Raw genomic sequence first — 20,719 nt, 5'->3', positions numbered from 1 at the left:
GGGTCATCACGGGGCTCTCGTGCCGACAACTGGGACAAGAGAGCGAGAGCGGAGGAAGATTCTTTTCTTTTTTTGAACCTTTTCCAGATGTTTGATTAGAAGGTGCACGCTGGAGGAAGGATGAGTTAGTGTGTGTGTGTGTGTGTGTGTGTGTGTGTGTGTGTGTGGAGGGGGGGGGGGCTGTTTCTGTGGGTTAATTAACACACATTGAGGTCGCGTGTCAGTCTATGTTTTTGTGCACTTACGAGCTCATTGCAGGCTGGATGTGTGTGCGTGTGGTCGGCCCACTGTGATGTATGCATATGTATGTGCAGTGTGTATTGCCACCTGAGACACGTCCCCACTGGCCTGCATTCCTCCTCTACCTGGAAAGACGCACGCGCACACACACATCAGACTAAGACAGGGACTCGATCACATCCGCCTGGAAGCTAATAGCCTTCTAACAAAGGGACATCATTAACACTTTATGGGTCTAAACATGCCATTTGTTGCAGTGGTCAGTTTTCCCTCCCAGATAAGAACAAGTTGCTATCAATTCTCCAAAATTGCAGTATTGAACCATAGCAAAAGAAGAGGGCACATCAAGAGGACACAGCGCTCCAATCCCTTCTTATTACTGGAAAACAATGTAGAAAACATGATGGAAATATGACATTTGGTGGTGTATACATAGGGGACATGGCCTGGACCATTTTAGAGATATTAGCTGTTGTACATTACATTGGTTTTAATCATAGACTGGATGTAGTTGGACGTAGTTGTCGTGAAACGTTTGTCGCCATCTTGGCTTTTTGCAAACAGTGGATGTGTTGGACTGTTGAGGAGTGTCGATCCTGTCAATCACCTTGTGGCCCCGCCCTAAAGCATCCCCTGCTTTATGGTCTGTTTGACTCTAAATGACCATAATTTACTAAATGACCATCACGCTGTATTTAAGAAGACTTGAAACTAGAGATTGAGACCATAAACTCATGTTTACAATGTTTACTGAGGGAATAAATCAAGAGAAGTAGAGTCATTTATATAGACTTCTATACAACCAGAGGAGTCGCCCCCTGGTGGTCAGGAGAGAGAATGCAGCTTTAATACATGAAACATAGACTTCTATACAACCAGAGGAGTCACCCCCTGGTGGTCAGGAGAGAGAATGCAGCTTTAACACATGAAGCATAGACTTCTATACAACCAGAGGAGTCGCCCCCTGATGGTCAGTAGAGAGAATGCAGGTTTAACACATGAAGCATAGACTTCTATACAACCAGAGGATCACCCCCTGGTGGTCAGGAGAGAATGCAAGTTTCACATTGGCTTCACTTTTCAGACCCGAAGGTTGCCGCCTGGTTTTATTATGTATATGTATGCTCTTACAATCAACACGTATGTTGTGATGAGGCTTATGTGTGTTGGTACATGTTCTCCTTGAGGTTCCTGGGGGTTTCTGTTGCCCCAGTGAGGAGTCACAGATTAGCGCCCACACTGGGCACTAATCAAGTCATAAAGCTGCGGCCTCCATCACCTTACATGACTGCAGCCTGGGCCCAGATCGCTGGCTGTTTTATTGTTGTGTAAAACTGAGTTTCCCTTGGACCACATGCCCCCGCAGAGTGTTTGTTATTAAACTGAATCAAGAGCTGAGGTCGTTTAATACCTGAATAAATACACGCTACCCCCCGGCCTGATGTCCGTCCTCTCTTCCGGCATGACCCAGCAAAGAAGACCAGCGCTCCTTAGGAAACCTAGATCCCCTGTCCTCGGTCCTTATTTATTTGTAGAGGTTCGGGTTTCTGCAAATGTATTCCGTTTAATTGCTTTTTTAATGCAAATATTTGGTGAAACTATATTTGGCAAAACTCTCCAGTGTGTGCAGCTTGTACCCTGGAGTTATGAGTAGCACATGACAATGCAAGAGTTGTATCCCTGGTCGGTTTGTTCCGTCTCAGCCTTTCTCTTAGGAACAAGGTAACCAGACTCTTACATAACAGCCTGACCCTGGGCTTGACCTGTAGAGTGCAGGGGTCAGAGGTGAGGAGTTAGGGTTAGTCACTCCACCCTTATTGGTGGCGGCCGGTTTAGGCTTCAGCGCTGATCAATCAGGACAGCCGGGGCCGGGGGGTCTTTATCAGGCAGCTGATCCCGGCAGCGGCATCATGGTCCCTTCTGGAGTCGGGTTTCTCATTCCAAACACTGGACTTCTCACACCCCCCGAGGCTTAGAGAGGAGCAGGCTGGGGGGTGGAGGACTTGTTTAATTTGGCCCAGGGGGATGTTAGCGAGCCTTCTCATTTGGCCCTCAGCCTCCTCCTCAGCCAGAGCGGTGTGTGTGAAGAGTTCACATCCCAAACATCTACCCTTGAAGAAAAATGAATCACCTCAAAGTCACCGTTCCACTACCAGAGATTCTCTTCAAGTTCTCGTAGTGTAGGAGGCCTGTCGTTTGGATTACTGAGATATTGCTTTAAAAAGTGAATATGTTTTATAACCAACACAGGCTCAATTTATTTCCAATCAATACCGCAAACTTTTTAGCCCAATGACTTTGGCCTTGTTCACACCTGGCATCAACATGAGTCTCGGGTGATCCGATCACAGGTGGTGGTCTGGGCCGCGCACATGGCCACATTCTTTTAGCAGTGTGTACATGGATGAGTCCTGGTCCACATGGAGGACCGCCTACTCAGATGACCTCTATTCAGAAGAAGGCACTCATTCACTTTAATCAGATGGCGTAAGCTATTGGTCCACAAGGTCTGAAAATAGGCCACAGAGATACATCACGAGTGCGTCAAACATCTTTGGCAATTTATGTTCCCTGGAACACGCCCAGGAATACACACAGTGTGTACTGTTGAGATTTCTTCTTCTTTTAATTTCCGGCGGCCTGGGCACAGGAAGCGCATTGCTGCCTCCTGCAGGTTAAAAACGACAAGACAAATGGAAATGATGGACATGTTTATTTGCGAGGAAGTAAGATCCCATCCCAAGTGGTCACTGACACGTATTATCATGCCAGGTGGGAACTGCAGTTCCTTAAAGGGCCACTGCAGACTTCAGAAACCTATGGGTGACGTCATGGAGATGACGTCCATATTGTTTTCAGTCTGTGGTGTGCACTGGCGTACATAGAGCGGTCTACCACGAAGATCTTCATCTCAACTGTGCTCCCGACGGAAAGCATTGCTTCAGCTTGTCATCAGTTAACTACGAGGACAAAGCATTACAAAACATTGAACTTTATTTCATAGTATGACCGTTGAACTTCACAGCCAAGACTCATAAGTGCATTTACGTCCACCTTTTTTACATGTGCTGGAATATTGCAAAAAGCTTTTACCCTTGGCCGAGGTAGGAACGTTTGTGTATTCATAAAAAGAAAATGGGACAAAGTGCAGTGAAGCGCGTAACTTTAATGTCACAGAAATGTTATATTTCCCACACATTTTGCATGTTTTTTTGCTTGTTTCACGTTTGCCTTTTTATTACGTAATTTTATTGTGCCCTCTTCTTCTGCAATTGTGTAATGGCACCCAACTTGGATTATTAGCACCAACAACTGTTTATGTCGATGCGTACAACTCACAATTGCACAGTAGTGGATGGAAATCTGCATCAGTTTATTTGTTTTTTTGTGCAGATTTTCTGTAAATTCTGTTAAAATTTGCCAAAAACTTGAATGGACAACTCTCCTGGCTGGTGCGATCCCATCGTAAGATGGTCTCTAGTTTTCATTTCACATTTTTATTGTATTTCATATTAAATAAAATAACAGCAATACAGGTCTACATATAGAACAGGGTTAATACAATATGCAGTTATGTTTTCATGGAATGGCCTTTAACAGGTTTCAAAACATGTTCTTAAATCATTTCAGAGTAAGGTTTTTTTTTTTTTTACTTTCCATTTATAATCTTACAACTTTTCATTAGCTATGTTCAATTGGAAATAGAGCGCTTTCCCAGTGTTTCTATTTCTTATTTTGGTCGTTACATTTCTCTTAAATCCAGCTTTAAAAAGGCTGTAAAAAGCACCACAATTGTCCGTCTGAAACCTGCACATGCATGTGTGATGTCCAGGGAGGCAAACGGCCCATGGCAAAGGGGGAAAGTATTGATCCAAGGCATATTGATCATCAGGAGTAAATGTCAGAAATGGATCCCCAGGAGACTTCCTGTGTGTGTGTGTGTGTGTGTGTGTGTGTGTGTGTGTGTGTGTGTGCATCCTTGTCTTGTGAAAGTGACGAATGACAAGTCAGAGACATAACATCACCACCACGTGTACGTGTGTGCATGCTTTGTACTCTTTTGTGTGACTGTTGGAAAGCAGAGACAATTCAAGCTTCCTTTTCACCCCTCAGTCCATGTGCAGCACTAATTAGTTCATTAGGAGCGTCCTCATTACCAAACGCCTCAGGCCAGATGGCTTCTGGCACCCCAGATGTTTGTGCATGATGACATCAAGCTGCCCATTCATATGTACATATACACAGATTATATTCATGCTCTTATACAGAGAAAGGCGTTGTAGCATTTCTACATTTGTAGCCATGGTCGTGACTTGGCTCGATGGACGTCTTTCAGTCTGTCTGCAGTTTAATCCACTTTGATACGGACTCAAATCTCTCAACGACTTTGAGATGGATTCCCATGTCATTCATTTGAGAGGTTGAATCCCTCTGACTTCCTCTGACTTCCTCTGACTTTTCATCTGCCACCAACAACCACTCAAAGATTTTACTTCCGCTCAAAGTCTCAACAGCTGGCCTTCCAGCTCATTTCCCCGATCCACGCTCCATTGCACTTATTTGCAGTATTGCACCAAGACATTGTGTGCCAGAAGTTCAACGCCATTGTATTTCTTTAAGATCAAATTATTTAAGTATGCTTTCCTGTGGATCTCCTCGCACAACTTCTCTTCAAAACAAGTATCCACTATGTGATCTTCTTCTTCTTCCGCCTCCTCTTGGCAAACCAACTAGAGGTGCTAAAGCCACCAACTGGACCCTAAAGCCACCAACTGGACCCTAAAGCCACCAACTGGACCCTAAAGCGGGCGCGGAAGGTATGGATTGGTCTTGACTGACTGTTGAGGCATTATTCTTAAAGGCATCTCCTTGATCTAACTTGGATTGTACCTTATTCGTACTTCGCTTTGGACAAAAACATCTGATGAATATTGTGCTGATAAGCCAATACTAGCATGTTAATGTGACAAACTTCGATGGTTTCAGTGGTAAACATTGATGAAAGCTGTTGAGAGGGACAACTGACATCTTCAGTACTGCCACACACATGAGGGCCACCCTTCATTCTCCCTTCACCCGTGCTCTCTCTCCACTCACTGAACATTATCATTTCAAGATGTGCGGAGGCTTAATGTATTTATTTAAGCTCAAAGCTTATTTAAGCTCCATTAAAGGTAATTATAGACCCCGTTATGAGACTCAGCCATCCCCAGAGTGGCCATTAAGTGTGGATAGCTGTGGCCGCTTTGCCAGTGTTTGTGGCCTCCAGAATAATTACGAAGCTGTTTCTGTCTGCATTGGTAGACCGGGGTTGGTATCCACTGTTTCTACATTGGCATTAGAGCGGCGATGTAGTGGGCAAAGGGGGAATGTTGTGGACGTGCTTACTTGCCAACATGTCTGATTCGAGAATCCAGATTTCTTCAACTCCTGAAGCTGTTCTTGTGGTTTCTGTGGGATTTCTTCTCATCTGATTCTTTCAAAAATCACAAAATGGAGGAAAAGATCAAGTTAAAATGTCCTTGTCTTAAAAAGAAGTCTTAGAGTTAATCATTGTGCAGAGTGTGTAACCTGAAGGGAGAACAAAAGCCATCCCTCCTGCTGTCTCACAGATAGAGATCAGACCTACCAGGTACTGTCAGCGTGTCAAAGAAAAGATCAAGAAGATGACCATGACTGATTGGAATCCTTTGGCAGACGGTGCTGCAGGTTAGACGTGAGACACCAGAGCATGGGCAGAGAGTCTGATCGGAAGAAAAGCACTAAGTCAAGAGGAGGTTATAGACTGGCAGTCGAGATATGACATCACATTTCGGGACGTTAGACGGACACTTAAGTGTACTTGAACACACTTACCTGTCCCACTCTCCTTAAAAAAAAACCCAGAGCCTCATTTCCTTCCCACCAGCCATGGGAATATCTGTTTCAGCCGAGCCAGATGGAGCGACTATCCCTCTAAAAGGCCGCTGACATGGCACTGTGGGACACACAGTTTACTACATGTTTACCGCGGCGAGCAGCCAGCTTGTTGTGGATTCCGGTCTCGGCTCCATATTTAGATGAAGAGTTCATTCAGCAGAAGCTCCCTGGTGATAGAGAGTGAGAGGATCAGGCCAGGAGGCCAGAGTCTGAGGGTGTGTGTTGACTGGACCTCTCTGTCCTCTCATCACCTTGTTGATAATAGCCCAAAGCAGTCCTGCTCATCAAACAGAAAAGGGGCCAGTGAACGGATAATCAAATTAGATTACAATATGATTAATCACAAAGCAACCACAACTACAGTGGATATGTATCCTTGTTAATTAAATGGAAGTTGCAATTGGAATATGGGGAAACTTGGGGCAATATACAGCCCGGCCTAAACCCGGTGGTCGGATCACACCTAATCGATTTTGGGCAGAGAATTAAAGCTCTATATCTTTTAAATCCCTGAAAATGATTTCTTCAATCTTGTCAAAAATGTTCACTTGGACTCAAGAAATAACTGATTTGACTTTGGTCGACATAGGTGATCATCCCATTCTCATGAACATGATATCTCAGGAATTTCATTACAACTGGCACAAACATCCACTTGGACACTTTATTTCCAAAAGGTCAAAGGTCAACTTCACTGTGACATCATAAAACTCTGCAGGATTTGTCAGACCACTATTGACTGCCATAACTCTGGAACCGATTGGGAGATTGTGACCATATTTCACAATTGACTCACTCATCTTTGGTGACTGTCTCGACCTTCTGTGAAGATGTGTGTAAAGGATCCAAGTCTTAGAGTTTGTAACTTCTGTGTGACAACATCCATATTCAAAGCAGTGTTTACTGTCATTGCTACAACTTTGTGTTGTATCAGAATCAGCTTTATTTAATGTGACTCTCTTTCTCGTACACCAGAACAATTTGACTGGACAGCGGAGGCAATTCTAGTTCCTTGTGTTTCTCTCCCTCCCTCTTCTTCTCTATCTTGTCTCCTCTACCTCCCTACTCCAACTCCCCCCCTCTCTATTCCTCCTCTGTCTGTGGTGTCTAGCTGGCTTTATTCCCTAGCTCAAGGGTTTAGGTGTTAATCCCTCAGTTTTCATCACTTAGAGCACCAATCAAAAAGGGTTTAGCCTGTGTAATCTGACAGACTATTGTCCCCTCTCGCTCCTCCTTTGCTCATGTTCCTTCCCTCATCCTCCTCAACCTCACCCTCTACACATTGGAAATCTTTCCAGCTTCATCTCTCCTCGAGAAACAAAGTAATAATTATCAAACAAAATAATAATCTTATCTGCACAGGGAACACTTTCTATAAAAGACAGATAAGAAGACAGCAACATTTATTTATGGGACAAAGCACTTTGGGTTGATCTGAGGGCACCGTGAACCGGGTTCGCCAGATCTGGCAGCAGGTTTGCATTTGGCACTGAACGCCATTGTCCGTATTATCATCTCAAACAGCATTTGATCATTATTTAAATCTAATTCTTCAAACCAAACTGCTGGCAGTTCTAGAGTGGTTTTCACTGAGTTTGTTGAACCACTTGCCAGTTTAGGGTGCAAGACATTTTCTGATAACTACAAGTTAGGTATGGATCAGTCTGAAAGGAGGACAACTAACTGGTATCACCTCTTTAGAGGCCCACATGCAGAACAAGTGCTTTACCGAAACCTTTTGCTTCCCAATAATTTCATTACTTTCTTTTCTTCTTTTTTTCTTGAAACATAAAGTCGATCAGGTCTTTCTGCTCTCTAAACTTACTAAACTTACCAAAGAGGAACCATTGCCTAGATCAACCAGAAAGACACAACTGTAGTATATGACGGACATTAGGAAAAAAGCAAACCTGTTTCTACAAAATTACAGTTGTATATTATTGATTTGTGTTTGCCAAATATGTTTTGCAGAAACAGAATTGCTATTTTTGTTCACCAGCAACATTTTCTTTTTTATTGATCAAGATCCAACATTAACAACGTGTTGTGAGTTGCCTAACCATAACCACAAAGAGTTAAACGATGCTTTAGTTGATATAAGCAGATATTTTCAGAAGAATCTAAATGACGTGTTCTCAGTAAATATTTTGCAGGTATGTCTAGTACCAACTTTGTTGATGAATGTATAAAGAGGTCACAGTCCCCCTCCACTAGGTCTCTCCTTTTTCTCTCTCCTAGCAGCCTGACTCCATTAGTTCCAGGTAACTAGCGTATCATGGCTAAAGACAGGGATCCCTCTGAGCAAGATCAACCTCCAAAGACTCATCCATGCAGCCCGCTGGAGCCCTGTTAAACCATAAAAACACAACATGTTCCATTTCGGTACACACACCATAATGTAACACTAGGCCTAGTTTGGAAAAGTCAGTAAAAAGATTGAAATTAAAACATTGAATCACAGTGAACATGACAAATAGAGTCAGCAAAGTCTGCATGACCCCAGGAGGACAAAAACATTCTGAAAGCGTGGCGGTACTCATTGTGTCTACACTACCCAGTCGGGCACACGGGTCTTGTCTGAAATCTTGTGCCTTGGCTAACGGCCCTTTCTGTTTCTCCACCCAGACATCGACGAGTGCCAGGAGAACAACGGAGGCTGCGATCACTTCTGCAGGAACACGGTGGGCTCCTTCGAGTGCAGCTGCCAGAAAGGCCATAAACTGCTCACCGATGAACGGACATGCCAAGGTCAGTGATCGACAGCTGTCGATCACACAGATTCTCAGAGTGTCACCCAGCAGTCACGTCTGAACACACTCAGAGGCAATCATTAGAATTGTTGACAAAACTCAAAGATGCATATTAGTGGTGGCTGCTGGTTACTGAGCTCGGTGTTGACGACTTCTGATCCTCGAGCAATGTTGTCCGGCTAACAGGACTTAACTTTGACTCCAGCTATAGATGACAGTGACACAAATTGAATCAGAAAAGCAAACCCATTCTATCCAACAGCCCAGTCTCATTTACACGCTGTCAAATACCCACGTTTTGGCACGACCCTCGGCGTCTGATACCGATACCCTTTAGCCTCTGTGAGAGACGCACCGGGCTTATAAGAAACTCCAATTTAAAAACCCCGCTGTAACATGAGACGCTCAGAGGGTCACGGGTGAAAAAGTCCTTGAAGGTACGGGGCACTTGATGGATGGACAAACACTGGACTTTCACCAAGGAGACTGCAGTCTGAGTCCCATGTGAAGCTGTCTCTGTTCTCATTAAGCAGACAGATCTGCTTCAAAACTACAACATATTTAGATTCAAACTAAACTCAACATAAATGCTGAAATTACATTTATTCCCGTTTCTTCATGAACGTATATAATATTGTCTTGACTTGGTTGTCATCTTCCACTTAATGCTTAAAAGCCTCCTGCTGATAGTTACAGCAATGCAAATAGGCAATAGGGCATTTGTCCATCCAAAGGCGGATTCCTGGTTACAAGTGAGAGCAGAGAAACACAAAATGATGTTTGTGAAAAACAAAACCCAGAGGCATCTCGGTCCCTGGCCCAAAACCGCCCGCAGTGCGTATGTGTGCACAGCACAGCACCGCACAGCACCGCACAGCACCGCACCGCACCGCACCGCACAGCACCGCACAGCACCACACCGCACAGCACAGCACCGCACCGCACAGCACCGCACAGCACAGCACCGCACAGCACCGCACAGCACAGCACAGCACCGCACAGCACCGCACAGCACCGCACAGCACAGCACAGCACAGCACAGCACCGCACAGCACCGCACAGCACCGCACCGCACAGCACAGCACCGCACAACACCGCACAGCACCGCACAGCACAGCACAACACCGCACAGCACCGCACAGCACCGCACCGCACAGCACAGCACCGCACAGCACAGCACAGCACCGCACAGCACCGCACAGCACCGCACAGCACCGCACCGCACAGCACAGCACCGCACAGCACCGCACAGCACAGCACAGCACAGCACCGCACCGCACCGCACAGCACCGCACCGCACAGCACAACACCGCACAACACCGCACAGCACCGCACAGCACCGCACAGCACAGCACAGCACAGCACCGCACAGCACAGCACAGCACAGCACCGCACAGCACAGCACAGCACAGCACCGCACAGCACAGCACCGCACAGCACAGCACAGCACCGCACCGCACAGCACCGCACAGCACAGCACAGCACCGCACAGCACAGCACCGCACAGCACAGCACAGCACAGCACCGCACCGCACAAGCCAGTAGCCATGTTTGGTCCCATCCACCGAACATCTGGACCGCTCAGCTTCAACATGACCTTAGAATGAAATGTTATGTTTCATCTGGCAGCTCTTTCTGTGCCAGGTCAGCTTTTCTAGAGAAAACAGCTCGTGGTTATTCATGCCAGTGTCTTTTGCCAGAACCAGCGCAGAAACCAAATCAGATAGATGAATTGTTTCCACAAGTTATTCCTGCTCTTCTGGAAGTGTCAGTTATATAAATATCAGCAATCACTGTCAAATCACCTCATCGTGACCTCTCAGAGGATCAGCCAAACCAACTTGTTCCTTTTACCTTCAACAGCTGCAGAGTTGCCTTTATGTATGAACTCTGCTCGTGGGCTAGCTTGAAACAGGCGACCTATTCCTGAGTCCCCACACGACCAGATGCCTGGAATATTTACCGAGCCAACATCCAGAGCCTTAACAACTTTCTCCGCATGACAAACTCCATTATGACATGTCGTATTTTTAGCCCCTGTAAAGCCTCGCGGAAAAGCCTGAAATAAACCAGGTGAGCTGAAAAAATGCCGACCTCCGTTCCTGATAGGTTAGTAATATTCAGTGCTGGACCAGTATACATAAACACACACACACACACACGCGGACACACAACCTCGGTCCAGTGAAGTTTTTCCAGACTGGTTTATTACAATGAGGTCTTGTCCTAATTTAGTGTGGAACTCATATATTTGTTGACTACTGTCCACTGTGATTAATAGGAAGGGCTCTTTAGTCTGCGGTGAGCGGCCTGTGTTTCTCCATAAATGAGTCATTGAGATTCCATATCTGTAAACCACTCGTCCCGCTGCAGCGGGACAAAACCCGAGAGCCCTCACTGGGCTGAATTATGGGATGGGGGGGGGACAAGAAAACGATGAAGAGACTGACAGTGTAAACTGACATTAATGTGAAAAATCTGGGGGCACGAGCACAGTAAATAACTACTTTGGGTTAAACAAGATTGTTTACATAACGTATGTAGATGGTGTTAATTAAGGACGTAATTACGGAACAAAAGTAAGTAAGTCACTGATGACTTTTCATTTCACAGAGGACATGAACAGCGGTCTCCAAGATGAAAGTCCTTCGTTTGTTTCACCCATCCATCCTGTCCCAACCTCGCTCTTATCCAGACACATGCATGCTAACGTATTGCATGCTAACGTATTGCATGCTAACGTATTGCATGCTAACGTATTACTTACTATCGTATTGCATGCTAACGTATTACTTACTAACGTATAGCATGCTAACGTATTACTTGCTAACATATTGCATGCTAACGTATTGCATGCTAACGTATTGCTTGCTAACGTATTGCATGCTAACGCAGTACTTGCTAACATATTGCATGCTAACATATTGCTTGCTAACGTATTGCATGCTAACGTGTTGCATGCTACGGTATTGCTTGCTAACGTATTGCATGCTAAAGTGTTGCATGCTAACGTATTGCATGCTAACGTATAAAGCATATCAGCAGACTGCACACATGCTGAAGCAACAGCCTGCCGGTCTCAAGGCACCCCTCCTCCTGCGGCTCCAGCATGTCTCAGAAAACGTTGCAGTGGCATTATTTGGATAAACTGACGACATATTGGGAATCTGAACAGTCACTTTCTCATCTGTAAACAATAACTTGTTTACAGATGAGATAATAACTTTTAGCCTGGCGCAAAATCTCACAAGACTGACGGCTTATCTCAAGGCACTTGAGTCAACCCTTGCTAATGTAGTATACATCCGGGCATTTCTTGCGTACACAAAACCCACTTATGTTGCTGTGTGAACGCACAACATAATCAATTTGTTCTCATACAAACGTGTTTGTGTACAGTTTCGAACACGGCCTTTGTTTCTCATTATACTCATGTTACGTCACCTGACTTCCTTAGCGGATGCCCCCCATGTCCTGACTCACCATGACATATTTTGAAGGTTTACATACGCACAGTGGGTGAGCACGGCCAGCTGTATGGATATGAACAGGAAACCCTCTATTAGTAAATTAAGCCTAATTCGATGAGTCCCTGATGATGATGTCTCCAGTGTTACTCACCAGTCGTCTATCTGTCCGGTCTCCCTCAGACATCGATGAATGCTCCTTTGAGAGGACCTGTGACCACACCTGCATCAACTACCCCGGCAGCTTTGAGTGCGTGTGCCAGAAGGGCTACATCCTGTACGGCCTCACACACTGTGGAGGTGAGAGCTCTGTCACCGCGACAGCAAACCGGCCTGGAACGAGCCTGTTTGACTGTGTGTGTGTGTGTGTGTGTGTGTGTTGGTTTGTCTGCAGGTCACACACCTGTAGCTCAGTACAGTTGTGTGTGTCCTGTTGTTACTACTAATGGAAAGGTGGAGCGAGCAGCAGGATGTATCTGTACCAACAGACACACTCAGGTGCCAACACATCAAACCTGCCGTCAATCCTCGCTGAGCTTCTGATAGTTGTGCTGAAAAGGAAGCCCTCAGAGCCAAGTGTCTCTTTCTAATTCAGATTCTGACTTTTATTTTCTCTTCTTTTTGTATGACTTGATAACAGGAGAAAGAAATGATTTGTGCTGTAATACAAATGTTGACCACAAGAGGCTGAAGTGCAAGTGAAAGCCTTCATGTTTACCTCCAGGTCCGTTTTCATTTCTCTGTGCACTCCAAACACAACGTACCTATTTGCTGTGTGAGCAAGTTATGTACATTAAAACTCACCTGAAAGAAAACATAAATGATTTTAGTCTAAAATTAGCAACACAATCCAACATTTATTGTTTCTTAAAATGTCATAACACACGGATGGATTATATTTTACAAATTCAATATTTCACATTTCTATAATGTAATGTTGTGCTATGTTCTCACTTGACCAATGATGTGAAGGTATGTGGGTGTTTGGTTGTAACAGTTCTCCGTCTCGCATCTAATCCAGATCTTTTGTTTCTTATGATTGTGATTACAATCTCTCATAATTCACACACACTGACCATCATGCTCCCTGTGGTTGTGCCTCAGACATTGATGAGTGCAGCATCAGCAACGGGAGCTGTGAGTACGGCTGCATAAACACCCAGGGCGGCTACGAGTGTGTGTGTCCGCCTGGACACAAGCTCCACTGGAACAAGAAAGACTGCATCGGTAAGCACCAAGTGTGTGTGTGTGTGTGTGTGTGTCTGTGTCTGTGTGTCCCCTCTTTTTTTGAGGCGTGGTGGATTCCTTGCAGCAGGCCTGAGCACAAGTGCACGTGTGTGTGTCCAGGTGGTTGTCACGGTGATGTGACTCTGTGTGTTCCTCAGAGGCGGTGAAGTGTCTGCCCAATGGGAAGCCAGCACCCCGAGCCCAGCTGACATGCACCAAGAGCGGAGGGGCGGAGGTCTGCTCGCTTTCTTGCCCCTCCAACGCCCTCTTCGTCGCAGGTACACAGACACACACACACACACACACACACGACCACACGCACACACACACGCGCACACACGCGCACACACACATCGTTTATGCCCAAACAGTTAATTTGATTGCTCAATAAGTTAAAATGCATTGTGCCAACACAGCTTTCATATTTTCCTTAGCTGACTATCTATAGATCTACAGTATGAACCATAATGTATTAGTGCTGACTCAACAAACCATGGAATTGTAAGGTTGATTATTTATGTAAAGGATTTAAGGAAAAAAGACCAACCGTTGACCAGTTAAAGCTTTAGATGTGTTGATGTGTGTGTGAGTACAACATTTACAACTGGACATTCATGGTGGTGGATGAACAACTTATTCACTTCACTCAGTCTGGAAGCGGTCTGGGTTTAAAGGAGATTACTTAATAAAAATGAGTATGCATATTTGTGATTACTCTTTATCTGTGTAACTATATTTCAATAGTAATAAACTGAATGAGAACGGTCACAGAGTGGGTGTTGAAGATGAAATCTATTCTGCTCCTGCACATCCTTCGAGAAGGGCCTTGTTGGTTCTGTCTCGTGCTGCTTCCCCCTGGTGGTGACGGCTTGCAGTCGCAGCTTTACCACCCTTTCCTCTCGATGCCACCGATGGCGCTAATGTGTTTTTCACTCTTGGCTTCTCCCGTCCCGGCACTTTGCCTGGCCCCCCGGCCTCTGCTCCTGCCACAGTACTGAACACACATCTGTCAATCGATGACATTCTCTGATCGCGCCTTCTTTTTTCCACGGCGAGGCCTTCGCTCCGTTTCACTCGGCCGCCGCGGTGTGAGAGTGATGGATAGCTCTCAGGCACGCAGGGAAACTTTATTTTTTCTGTCTTTTTGGAGAGCGTCTTACGTTCAGGGGGAGAGAGACATGTAAATTCCTGTGGCTTGATGCAGCCGCAGCTCTTATTTAATCATGTCGCTTTTATGACTTCATCCCTCACTCGAATAGCGCCTTTCTGTGTTCGAGATACACACGGGATTCATAGATCTTTAATTTGTGCTCTAATCCATCAATGGTCACACGGCAGCAGAGTCTCCTCTGGGCTGTCGTTTCTGAATGCGACATTTATGACGTTCCTCTTAATCCTCAGAACAAGTGCAACACACAGGAGGACCATGTCACACAGTCCACCAGACCACATAAAGACTCTCATCGCCATGTCTGATTTTTCTGCATTCTAATGTGTGTGTGTGTGTGTGTGTGTGTGTGTTTACAACAGACTCGGAGAACAGCTACACACTGAGCTGTGGAGTGCCCGTCCAGCCTGGGAAAGCTCCTCAGAAGAGGAACGTCACCGTGGCCTTGCCCACCTGTGCCGGTACAGAAGGCCTGAGAAACACTCCAAATATTAAGCATATATGTGATTAGTAATTTATTAAGAGGTTATACAAATGGTAAACAACGAGGAGATGAAGTGAGATAATAAGGTGTAGGACCAGTGTGATCCCAGTTCGCCTCTTCTGGACCTGTTTGTCTGCATTCGGTCAACACCTGTCGTCCTACTGCGCGATGATTAACAGTCTTGTGGTTGCTCTGCTGTGTTTGAATCCAGACACGCTGGCCCCGCCCATCAAACAGAAGGCCAGGTTTAAGATCAAAGACGCCAAGTGTCACCTGCGGCCCCGCAACAAGGAGAAACACAGAGATTCATCCAGGCAGAGCCTGCAAGGTACAGAGCTTGTTTTTACACATTTACACACACTATCGTTCATCATCTATGTTCTAACCATGTGTTGTTCACCTGGCAGGAGGCCAGTTCCCCTGCACCGACAACTGCCAGGTGACTTTTGTCAACCTTAAGTGCGACTCGTCTAAGAAGCGCCGACGAGGACGCAAATCCCCCTCCAAAGAAGTTTCCCACATCACAGCAGAGTTTGAGATGGAGATGAAGGAGGAGGAAGCCTCAGGTGGGGTGTTACCTGTGTTGTCTCACTCTACTTTGAGTGAACACATTCATACGGAGGAAGAATCAATGTGCCAGTTTGTTTGTTCTGATGTTTGCCTCAGACACGTGCAACGTGGACTGCGTGCGGGAAAGGGTGAAGCAGAAGCTGCAGAGCGCCATGCGGACGCTCAGGAAGTCCATCAACAAACAGCAGTTCTACATCCAGTTCTCTGGGACGGAGTACGAGGTGGCCCAGAAACCGTCCCGGGTGCTCGAGGGAGCCGAGGCCTGCAGCACAGGACAAGTCCTCCGAGACGGCAAGTGTGGTGAGTCTGGAGTTTGTGCTGGTTGTGGGTCGTGACGCCCTCTAAAGAAGATCACAGGAAGTATTCCTTCAAACCTGCGCCTGTGTCCTCCTCCTCCTCCTCAGCGAGCTGCGGCTTGGGGACCTTCTACAGCGGGGTGCAGGAGCAGTGTGTCCAGTGTCCCCCCGGGACCTACCAGGACACGGTGGGCCAGCTGTCCTGTGAGCCGTGTCCCAGCACTGAAGGACAGGGCATCGCCGGAGCCAGGAACATGTCTCAGTGTGGAGGTAACTCACTCACATCATTGCAGTCACATCTTCAATTCGTCCTCCAACAGCAATGAAACAATTGCTTTACTAATCATATGGAGACAGGGAGCTGGTCCCTTCTGAGTCGACAGCCCATCGAAGGTCCTCAGAGGCATCTCTTGGCTTTTGTCATTTTAATTCATCCAAAAGTGCAGGTTTGCTGCAGGTGTACAATAAAAGAAGTCTTCTCTACATGGATACATCGATGTGGATGTACACATGTGTTGGCAGCACCTGAAGCCACAAGAGAGTGCCACAGACCAGTGTTGGTGTCTGCTGGAAGCTGAGATTGTAAAGATATGAACTAGCTGAGAAGCTCTCTGCGTTGTACAATTGAAACGGGGTCTTAGACAGACCTCAAGCTCACAGGCGCATGAAGAGAATACCAGAGCGAACAAAGACTTCCTCGTGTCCTTCCCTCAGGTCAGTGTTCAGCGGGTCACTTCTCCTCCGACGGGTTCCGTCCATGCCAGCTCTGTCAGCTAGGCTCCTACCAGCCGGAACCGGGCCGTGTCCTCTGCTTCCTCTGCGGAGGAGGTCTCATGACCAAGTACGAGGGATCGGTGTCCTTCAGGGACTGTGAGGCCAAAGGTGAGGCTGCATGTAACCTGTTTGTAAAGTGTTTCTTTCATGCGACGCAGTGATCAGCACTTTGACAAGGTTATTCAAATTGCATATTTCCGCACCAAGGTTATTCAGAGTGCTTTATACAAAATATCAGAAGCATTTAGACAAAAGTAACGCACCACAAAAAGGACATTCAAATACAATTAGAACATCCACTTAAGAGACAAGCGAACAGATCATTACAACAAGTAGAATAATAATTCAAGTGGCGGTGCAGAGGCCAACAGAGACTTCTCCATGTTGAGTGTTGTGGCCTTCAGAGGTCTGGAGGGTTCACGGTGCAGCAGAACATCAGATATGAACATTACAGCAGCAGTAAGAAGTCATGAAGCCAGTGTAGAGGGTCCAGACCAGGAGCCATGTGACCCACGCGGTCCTGCAGACATGCATGGTGGCTCGGTGGAGAGCAGGGCCGTCTTTCAAACAGACGATCGGCGGTTCAATCCCCGGCTCATGTCGATGTGTCCTTGGGAAATCACTTAACCCCAAATTACTATGAATGTATGTATGAATCTTAGTTACTCCTGATGGGCAGGTGGCATCTTAGCCCCTCCCATCAGTGTGTGAATGGGTGGATGATGATGACAAGTAGTGTTAAAGAGCTTTGAGCGGGTGGAAGAGCTCTACAAGTACAGGTCCTTTTTCTACTGCTATTGTCCACAGGGTCCGCCAAAATCAACGCAATCAATATTCATATTCCTCAATCAATATTCTATAGATTAAGAACTTGATTTTTGCTCCTGTGTGATCCTGTGTGATTGGAGATTTTCACAAACCATTTGTCATCAGTTCCATCATAAAGTGTTCAGCTTCACATCGATGGTGCAGTCTTCTCTTCAGGCTGCAGTGCTTTGTAATCATTACATTACATCACATGTCATTTAGCTGACACTTTTATCCAAAGCAACTTACAATAAGTGAATTAAACCATGAGTCCAAACTCAGAACAACACGAATCAAGCAAGTACAATTTCTTCAATAAAGTTAAACTACAAAGTGCTATCAGTAAGAGACATTTAAGTGCTACCAAAGTGCTACTACAGCGCTACCTTCCCTATTCCAGGTATAGTCACACCCCAGCTGGGGCATGTACACTGACGGCCTCCTGTTCCTCCTCAGTGCACTGCGCTCCTGGACATTACTACAACTCCACTACCCACCGCTGCATCCGCTGCACTGGAGGAACCTACCAGTCGGACTTTGGGCAGAACTACTGCATCACCTGCCCGGGGAACACCACCACTGACTTTGACGGAGCCACCAACGTCTCCCACTGCAAAAGTAACGCTGCTCAACAAGTACATTCATCCCTGCTCCAAAGTATTTAATGGCAGGATTGGTAATGAGTGCCAAATGAGAGTAGGCTTTGGGTAAAGCGGTAGATTTCAGATAATGGTGCTGTTGTATTGAAAGGAGGTGTAGTGCTCAGAGTTTCTGTGGTTTTGCCCTTAGACCAGGTGTGTGGAGGCGAGCTGGGAGAATACACGGGCTACATCGAGTCTCCCAACTACCCTGGAGATTACCCGTCCAACGTGGACTGTGTCTGGACCATCAACCCGCCTCACAAGAGGCGCATTCTCATCGTGGTACCAGAGATCTTCCTCCCCATCGAGGACGAGTGTGGAGACGTGCTCGTCATGAGGAAGAGCGGTAAAGAAATAAGTGATTTTGATTATCTTTAGGCAAACATCAATCCATCAGACGGATTTATGGGCGGCATGTTACTGATTCATTAGTTCATTCAAAACTCAGAATATGATTGTTAAAATCCATAGAAACAGAATAGGAGTAAAAAAGACATCCCCATTCAAAGCAATGTAGCAGGATGGTCTGTTGAGTGGGTCTGTAGACTGAAGAACACCTGGAAACGGTTCAGGCACCAGAGCTTTCAGGTTTGGTTGAGGAAAACATCAAAACATCATGGTTTGTATGAAAGTACATCTGTTACTCTGGAAGTTCTGACGTGTAGTGGAGAGACGCACTGTCAGACGACCACGGCAAGCAGGTCCATGTCCGTTCTACTGCTGGTCAGATTCCATCGGTTCTATGTCTATGTCCTCACATGGTCAACCGTGATGGTGGTCACGACACACACATGCACACACACACGCACAACCTTGACAACCTGCCTCTGCTTTTGGGACAAACCACCAGCTGAAGCTGTCTACCGGTGCTAAGCTCCCTCTGGGACAGCAACCTATGTTCTTCTGAGGACACACACAAACCTGTGTTGTTCAGTCTGGTTCCCCTTTTGATGCCATTGATTGGGCCCTATTTTCCTGTGAAAAGAAACTAAATACATCTACTAAAGGTTTAGAAACAGCCGTTACGTCTAGAAGTACTATTCTAACCTGTTTGTACCATTCCTCCAGCCCTGCCCACCTCCATCACCACCTATGAGACGTGTCAGACCTATGAGCGGCCCATCGCCTTCACCTCTCGCTCCCGCAAGCTCTGGATTCAGTTTAAGACCAACGAGGGCAACAGTGGCAAAGGCTTCCAAGTCCCATACGTCACCTACGATGGTGAGTCTCCTCCAACGCAGCTCAGACAGTTGGATCGAATTCCCTTGTGAATCACGATCGTTGTTACACATTTGGATACTGCCATCACCTTTCCCTCTATACACTCTCATGAAACCCTGTTCTGTTCCAGAGGACTACCAGCAGCTGATAGAGGACATCGTGCGAGATGGCAGGCTCTACGCCTCTGAGAACCACCAGGAGATACTCAAGGTACTGACAGATACAGGACCGGTCTCTAGGCCACCTCATGTGACGGGTCCATTGGGATGACGCTCTCTGTCCGTGTGTCCTCCCTACAGGACAAGAAGCTGATAAAGGCCCTGTTTGACGTGCTGGCCCACCCCCAGAACTACTTCAGGTACACGGCACAGGAGTCCAAAGAGATGTTCCCCCGCTCCTTCATCAAGCTGCTGCGCTCCAAAGTCACCAGGTTCCTCAGGCCGTACAAATAGACCCCTCCCCGTCATCCTGCGTCATTCCAACCCAGCTACCTAGAAGTAACCCCCCCCCACTGCTCCCCTGCCCGGGTCGATACATTAATGTACCCGTTCTGTGACTAAACATCTTCATTTCCTGTTTTGTCCCCTCGATCTGTGGAATCTGTCTGATATCAGGATCACTTTTAAAAGTATAAGGTTTGACCGATATGGGTTTTTGCAGGCCAGTATTAATATTTTATATTATAACGTAGCATAAGATACCTGATATATCCATTGTTTCTTTTAATTTGACGTGGAGTGTTTTGTACGGTAACATTTCAGTGAAGGTTTAAATTGCTGGTGGAGGTTCTGATTGAATATTGAACACAAAACGGAGCATTTAAAATAAAAAATATATATGTAAAGCATAAACACTATTAATTATTATTATAATGCATTCCTGAAGTCATTTACAATACATATTATTGTAAAGTGCTATTTAGAAAATGGCCAGTTCCAGCAACCCAGTGTCGGTCGAACCCTATCATAATTATCATAAACTCCTCCCAAACACAAGAGTTATGCACGTTCATCAACAACTTCTCATGTGTTCCCGCTCTGCTTGGTTTCCTGTGTTGTTGTTTTTGTTTTTGTAATATTTATACTGAACATGTCAGAAGTTACAGAAGCCCACACAGTGGATGGATTCTGAATGTGGATTGCGTCATCGGCCCCG

At 46.1% G+C, this 20,719-nt stretch overlaps 1 protein-coding gene across 2 annotated transcripts in view; it reads left to right on the top strand.

Annotated features, from left to right (window-relative positions):
- The window catches only part of scube1 (signal peptide, CUB domain, EGF-like 1), an 89,631-nt gene extending 69,564 nt beyond the window's left edge, over positions 1 to 20,067 (top strand). For both annotated transcript variants that reach the window (XM_034526220.1, XM_034526219.1), the window contains 15 exons: positions 8,785 to 8,907; positions 12,560 to 12,676; positions 13,481 to 13,603; positions 13,762 to 13,881; positions 15,134 to 15,232; positions 15,467 to 15,583; positions 15,663 to 15,821; positions 15,922 to 16,125; positions 16,230 to 16,391; positions 16,836 to 17,003; positions 18,159 to 18,320; positions 18,492 to 18,689; positions 19,412 to 19,564; positions 19,695 to 19,774; positions 19,864 to 20,067. In XM_034526220.1, the coding sequence (XP_034382111.1) occupies positions 8,785 to 8,907; positions 12,560 to 12,676; positions 13,481 to 13,603; positions 13,762 to 13,881; positions 15,134 to 15,232; positions 15,467 to 15,583; positions 15,663 to 15,821; positions 15,922 to 16,125; positions 16,230 to 16,391; positions 16,836 to 17,003; positions 18,159 to 18,320; positions 18,492 to 18,689; positions 19,412 to 19,564; positions 19,695 to 19,774; positions 19,864 to 20,016 (2,138 nt within the window). In that variant the 3' untranslated portion in view covers positions 20,017 to 20,067. The remainder of the gene's footprint in view (positions 1 to 8,784; positions 8,908 to 12,559; positions 12,677 to 13,480; positions 13,604 to 13,761; positions 13,882 to 15,133; positions 15,233 to 15,466; positions 15,584 to 15,662; positions 15,822 to 15,921; positions 16,126 to 16,229; positions 16,392 to 16,835; positions 17,004 to 18,158; positions 18,321 to 18,491; positions 18,690 to 19,411; positions 19,565 to 19,694; positions 19,775 to 19,863) is intronic.
- The last annotated feature ends 652 nt before the right edge of the window (positions 20,068 to 20,719 follow it).

The sequence above is a fragment of the Cyclopterus lumpus genome, chromosome 23 (genome assembly GCF_009769545.1).
Source record: "Cyclopterus lumpus isolate fCycLum1 chromosome 23, fCycLum1.pri, whole genome shotgun sequence".
NCBI lineage: Eukaryota > Metazoa > Chordata > Actinopteri > Perciformes > Cyclopteridae > Cyclopterus > Cyclopterus lumpus.
Note: the sequence above shows the minus strand (reverse complement) of the source record. Positions and strands in the feature narration are given on the sequence as shown.